General features: G+C 37.6%; 1 protein-coding gene across 1 annotated transcript; it reads right to left on the reverse strand.

Annotated features, from left to right (window-relative positions):
- Positions 1 to 651: 651 nt before the first annotated feature.
- Positions 652 to 2,153, reverse strand: LOC132042269 (uncharacterized). The gene is made up of 2 exons (XM_059432863.1): positions 1,958 to 2,153; positions 652 to 1,298 (listed from the first exon to the last, which is right to left on the reverse strand). The coding sequence occupies exons 1-2, from the start codon at positions 2,043 to 2,045 to the stop codon at positions 844 to 846; spliced, it is 543 nt and encodes a 180-aa protein (XP_059288846.1). The 5' UTR covers positions 2,046 to 2,153; the 3' UTR covers positions 652 to 843.
- Positions 2,154 to 6,886: the final 4,733 nt, after the last annotated feature.

Genomic DNA, 6,886 nt, shown 5'->3' on the forward strand with positions numbered 1-6,886 from the left:
ATTTTGGGGAATGGCTACGCCCCGTGGGTGCTAACTTCGAGCCGAGCAACGCGATTCAGCCTCTCGAACATATCGCCACGAGAATAGAGGTAAGAATATCATGGGAGACGGTGGGCGTATATCCATTGAAGGACCACCGCATCCAGCGTTTCCCGAGCGGAAGGTTAGGCTGCCTTTGTTGCGTCATGTTGTGAGTTCGACGGTGTCGAGTTGGTGGTATGATGTGTTCAAGGACGGAGTGAACGCGGGCTAGGACTTTGAATAGTGTCGCAAAAGATTCGTGATAATGGCCGGTTTCCATGTCGAGTGATTGGGATTAAAGATTTGACATTCGTGACGGTTAAAGCGAGAATGGAAATTTTGTTGTCACCATTGAAGGAGAAGAGAAGGAGGAAAGGGGACGGCTAGGTTTAGGGTGTAGAAGAGAGAGAGAGAGAGAGGTGGACGGCTAGGGGTTTTGGAGAGAAACCTAGTCGATACCATGTAGAAATCAATCAATGTCTGATTGATGTATGAAAGTCCTTATATACAAAGTAGGTATAATGATACTAGGCTAAATTATAGGACCTAATTACAATACATAAGGAAGGGAATATTTACATAAGGAAGGGAATATTTACAATATTTACATAGTCTATCACTATGTACTAATAGTGTAAAAGGTCTTATATATATAAACTAAATGCGTCTAACCATTATATTACTTTACAAAGAGGTCTAAAACTCCAATATTTTAAAATCAGTACTAGATCATAAGAGTACTAATATAATCATGGTGATCATGAATCCCTAGATACATGAGATAGAGTTTTGCTAAGCACTAGCTAGTACATTCTTATTACACTAGCTGGAATCATTCATACTCCACTTGGCAGCAGATTGTCTCAGCTTTCTAACAGCCTTCACTATCAAGCGGATCAGCTTTCTAACAGCCTTCACTATCAAGCGGATTGTATGGCTAATGAACAGGAGGGACAAGAATCCCATCCATGCCAGCAGCAAGAATCCTAGGACGTATTCATAGAGCCTTTTTCTTGGGGAATAGGCTGCGATAAATGTATTGTAAGTGAACGCGGTTGCAACAATGGCGATCCACATGATAAACATCAATAACCACATTAAACCTTTTGTCCTTAAAGGCAAGCCACTTATCAACAGTAATACGACGCTAAAAGATGCCATAAACGCCACTGTATTAGACACTATATATTGTAAATAAAGTCTTGGGTAATTATCTGCCATCATTGAGTGACCTGCTTTATGTTGAGGAAATGGACTAGGTGATGCTATTCCAGTATCTGTAGAAAATATTATCATGTGTCAACAACATTGACAACAGAATAAGAACAGGGAAGCGTATGTAGAGCTCAAGATTAATGTAGTTTAGCTTCATATCTATTGTAAAAAACGATCTATACATATAAAAACATATACGTTACATATACATAGCTGTAGTAGGTTAGTATCGTACACGAGTTTTTAGCATATTGAAGTGTGTGTAACAGATCTATCTCATCTAAAAGCTTAATTAGTGTTAGAGAGAAATACTTTTATTTACTTAATTATATGCTCAACCCGCCCCTCGCTTGTGGGTCTAATTCTTTTTTCATGGGCCAAGGACGTAATATTTTTTTGATAATAGCCGACGGTGAGATTCAATCTCGAGGTCCTTTACCTTCAAGGACACACTTTTATTTACTTAATTATATTCTCAACATAACCCCAACTTTCCCCACTTTCTTCTCTAGCTTTCTCTGGATTCTTTTTGTTCTATAAGTTGAAAATTTACAAGGGCTATTGATTTAGTAGGCAGAGCCACTTGAGTTATTTTTTAAGATCAGAACCCCTATTTCTTTTCTCTTTATTTTTGGTGGAAAACAATGCTAAATCTGGGCTTAGCAAACACGTGGGGGGGGATTCTATTGTAATTTAAAAACTTATGGGCTCTCTTTAAAACCTTTTAAAACTGCCTCCTCTTTCTCTTTCTCTTTCTCTGTCTTCATCGATCTTTTTTCCTTCTCTTTCGTCATCAGTCTTTTCCCCATCACTCCTTCATCTTCCTCGTTCTCCCACTCCAAAATCCACGCCTCTTTTTCTGTAATTGATATGAAAGTCAAGATTGAAAGAGCATTGAGGCTATATGCTCCCGTCCAAGAGCTCGATTTGAAGCTTTCAGCTGAAGAACAATACCAAATTTTTCACGCCCTAATCATTTTATTCGAGTTCAAAATATTGTTTTTAATATCTTAGTTTGTGATTTTCTAAATTTACAATCATGGAAAATCCCTAATTTATTCGTATCATTATTTTATTCGAGTTTAAAACGCTGTTTTGCATGCCTTATTTTTTGATTTTTCTTGGTTTACAGTCATGGAGAAGCCCTAATTTTTTCTTCATGGAGAAGCCCTAATTTTTTCTTAGTCTGATTTTTTCGAGTTCCATATTGTTTTGCATGCCTTTGATTTTCCTAAGTTTAATGTCATGGTGTTGACAAGACGACATGCGAGATCACTTTGGAAAGTAGATTACAAGCCTTCTACTTCTAAAAACGGGTAAGAATAGAAATTGTTGACCTAGGTGAAGTTGAAGCCCTAAGAAATCGATCAGACGAGTTTATTAATAGATGAAATGTAGAAGAGACCGACTCCATGTCTATTGATACAATTGAGCAGATTTATGCATTTCCAGAAGGTACTGAAGAAGAAAGAGACAATTGCGGTGATGGAGTAAAGGAAGGAGACAACAAGGCCATTTCTGGTGCAATAGAAGAGGAATGGGGCGAAGGTGAGGCTACGGAAGATGAGGAGGATAATAGTGATCGTCTATCCATTCCTGAAAATGTTAAGTCCACGGAAGTAGAAAAGGTGAAAATGCTCGGATTGGTCTATGGCTACTTGAAGGAGTTTATTTCCCTTCTACTATCAAGTGAGGTCTATTATGAAATCGTGGTTTGTCTTCAAAGATGAATAGCGATGGCGTAAACCTTTAATTCATTTTCGAACTAATTTTTTTGCCACTTCTTAGACCTGCCCTTATAATGTTCAATTAATTCATTTGCTTCTTCTACGTTAAATTATGTATCAGAAGACAAAATGTGAGATGTAGTTCTTGATTGAGGATATGCCATGTTATTTTGGGCTAAGGGAATTTGCATTGGTCACTGGTAAGTTATGTATTAGAAGAAAAAACGTGAGATGTAGTTCTTGATTGAGGATATGCCATGTTGTTTTGGGCTAAGGGAATTTGCATTGGTCACTGGGTTGAAGTACGAGGCCTTCCCTAGTGAAGTTGAGTCGAATAAGGTCCATAAAAAGGAGAGAATTTCTATATTAAAGTTAAACTGATTACAAGTGAGTTAACCGGGATGTGCTCGTGAATTGCCTAAATAACAAGGAATTTTCCAGGGAGGAGAAGCTGAAGGTGTCCTTGTTGTGGTTTCTTCACATCATTTTATTAGTGCATGACAAGTTTAAACAAGTTGAGAAGAAATGGATAACTATCACTGCTTCATTGGATTTCTTTAACTAATATCTCTAGGGAAAGATATACTTTGATATGACATTGGATGACTTGATTGTAACGACCCGGTTTGTCATTTTGAGAATTGATGCTCTGCTTTAAGTGTCGTCTATTTCAAAAGCTCCATAATAAATACTTGGGCTTGCTTGCAAAATGTGAAGTCAAACGGATATCATTTGGTTCACTTTGAGAGAAAGTTTTATTTTGGAATATCAGGTATTTAATTATTTAGATTAATTTGTCGTGTTGGGGAAACATGCTCTGATTGGTGAGTTGAAGATTTTGTTGGATTTGTAATATTATTTATGACCTGTAGAAATTGACAGAATTAATTTTAGAGTTCGTTTGGTTGGTTTTTGACAATTAAGTCAGTTTCAGAATTTAATATTTTCATTTATGGTTAAAATATGGTCACGGGAATAAATAAGACTTGGATTGGAAATTTTTTGATTATGTTAGCTTCGTATGATCATTTGTGACTTGTAGGAACTTTCAGAATTGGATTTGGACTTCGTTTGGTCAAGTTTTAGTGTTTGAATCACTGGCGTAGATCGAACGCCTCCGATGTTTTGATGTACCATTATATTCATTTGATGTTGGAATTGAGTTTTGATTGTTAGGATACATGCGTATTGATAATTTTGAGTCGTAGCAACTTGAATCGTCGAATTCTGAGGTCGTTATGAGGTTTTAGAGCCAAAATAGTGATGTGGTATGTTAGTGGTGTCTGGTGGCCATTTGCTACTTCGCGGCGCACCGTAAGCTGAGTGGACTCACCCCTTTATATATCCATTTCGAATTTCTCCATTTTTCCCACCAGTTTAGGCCAAATTGAGCTCTTTCGACTTGGATTTTGGAGTGAAATTTCTTTATGGGCTTCAAGGTAATGATTCTCTACTATCTTACGATTATTATATTTGAATTTGAAGAGATTTTATCCACTAAATCTTGGGTTTAGTAGACTAATTTTTGGGAATTTACCATAAACCCAAATTAGAGTATTTTGGGGATTTGGATGGACAAACGAGATCGGATTTGGGCGATTTCGGTGTTGATGGATTCGGCTCGAAGAAGGGGTAAGTTCCTAACCTCTATTTTTGTATTCGCCCATGAACCCTGAGGCTTATTTGCACTTTACTCTTGATTTTGGTTGGGAAATATTGGGATTTTGATCCCAAAAGTTGAAAAGTGGTAAATCATAGATTTGAGGACCAAGGTGATGGCCTTTTTAATGGGTTTCTTTGGATTTAGTCTAATTAAGCTATTGATAAATCATTTTTTCAATAAAATACCAGTTTTTCCCTTGGGGGCTCGGGATTAGCTTTTTGGGTTCCTAATTAAAGTATAGCAATATGGGTATCATTTGATTTGTTTAACCTCGTAGAATACTATTTTGATTATATTGAACCCGATTTCGCAATGAAATTATGATTTTGACATTTGAGGCTCAAGATTGGCTTTTTTGGTGACTTTTTGGACCTGAATTATCAAGATAGCAGTATTGGTGACTATGGACTTGCGTGTTAATGTAGAATTCATATTTGACAGATTTGGATCGTTCGAAGGCACTCCGGAAGGGGAATACTCAGATTTAATTGTTCATGGCTCCTGCTCTTCTTCGAGGTAGGTTACATTTTACTCTTTAGACTCCGATTGGAGGACACATATAGTTTATAAATGCGAAGGAATGCGTGGGCATGAAAAGGGTCTCACCTTAGTGATTGTGATGAGCACTTGGGTGGGTACCAGTGTATTTGTTCGAGTAATTAATGCAAAATATTGTATTGTGACGGGGAATGCATGTTGAGCCTACAAGCATTGGTTGTGGTGATAAATCCACCGGCTTGCTATGGTTGTTGCTTATGTGGGCTATGATAGTCATGTCTGATTAATACTTGAGATTCTTGATTCATTTTAGCTTCGTCACTCTACATCTTGTCTAATTTATGAAAGGAGAACCACTCTTGAAATTGACTTGATATTACGTAATGGTATGATATATGCATATTCCTTCCATATATTCATCATATCACTAGCATATGACATTATGCATCTTTGTATTCATTCATACTTATATGTTTGTTGAATAAGTTGTCAAAGGAAGATATGAGATGTTCTAAGGGGCTAGGATAAAGGTAAGAGTGGTGTTCTCACATTTCGGTGGTAAAGTCGGGTGTATAGTGAGGTTCTCACAGTTCAGCATTAAAGTCGGGCGGGACAGTGAGTGGTTACAGTCCGAAGGGAAATGACCCCGGGCGGTATAGTGACAGGTATATAGACCTCTCGAGTCCCTCATGAGTCATGACTATAAGGCATGGCCTATAGCATGTGTGTCTTTGGGATTGAGATTGGCCAGTGCATTCATTCATTTAATCTACTACATTTTCTATGTGATTTACATGATTACTTGTTGAATTATATGAAGCATGATTTAATGGTTACGACTAAGGAATTTTAGTTTTTATTGGTCCATTTGGTGTTTGTTTCAGTCTTTATATGCTTTATGCATGATTCCTTCATTGTCGGCCTATGACACCTACAGAGTACTAGTGGTTGTACTCATCCTACACTTAATGCACTCTTTGTGGTAGAAATTAGGTTTCAAGTATGAGTAGGACCGGTGGAGCCATTTGAGTTTGAGACCGTAATTTCAGGAGATGATGGTTGTTCGCTTGATCCGCAACACCCTTCTCCCTCTATCTTTTTGATGAACAGAGTGGACATGTTCAAATTGTTTAAGCAATTCTAACAAAAAGACCATGTTACTGTCTTTTCGAATTTCCCAGGGCATTGATCATAAGCATTGCATGTCAATAACATTTTATTATAGATCATAAGTGTTCAATTGATTGTATTATGTGTTGCATTCATAATAGGCATGCGCATATGAAGCATTACCCTTTATTAGACATAATTGTGCCAAATCATGGGATGTTCCACTTCCAACTCCAAGGATGCTGAGATGGCCCAGTTCCTGCCAAAATGAACTTGATCCATTCAAAACAGGAAATATCTTGGGAAGATGTAACCATATGAAGTGAATTATATCATAATCTCCACATTGGTACATTATAAACTACGATGCTTCATGCACCCTTATTATGTGAACTAATCTTGGTGGCATGGCTTTTGTTAAATTTAGAGGGTGCGTTTTTTTTTTTACCCAACTATTGGTGAGAGGGAGGACCACATAATAAATCTTGTGTCTAATGACGAGGAGGAGGTGGATGAGGAAATCAATACATTAAGGAGAAATGAGATTGCAAATGCTACAGAGATGAATAGGCTAGGAGAGGCTCGCGCATAATGTCTCGCCAGAGTAGCAGAGAAAGGCGGCATGGCTTTTGGAGATCTTGGAGCCCATCCT

The sequence above is a fragment of the Lycium ferocissimum genome, unplaced genomic scaffold, assembly GCF_029784015.1.
Source record: "Lycium ferocissimum isolate CSIRO_LF1 unplaced genomic scaffold, AGI_CSIRO_Lferr_CH_V1 ctg14429, whole genome shotgun sequence".
Classification (NCBI taxonomy): domain Eukaryota; kingdom Viridiplantae; phylum Streptophyta; class Magnoliopsida; order Solanales; family Solanaceae; genus Lycium; species Lycium ferocissimum.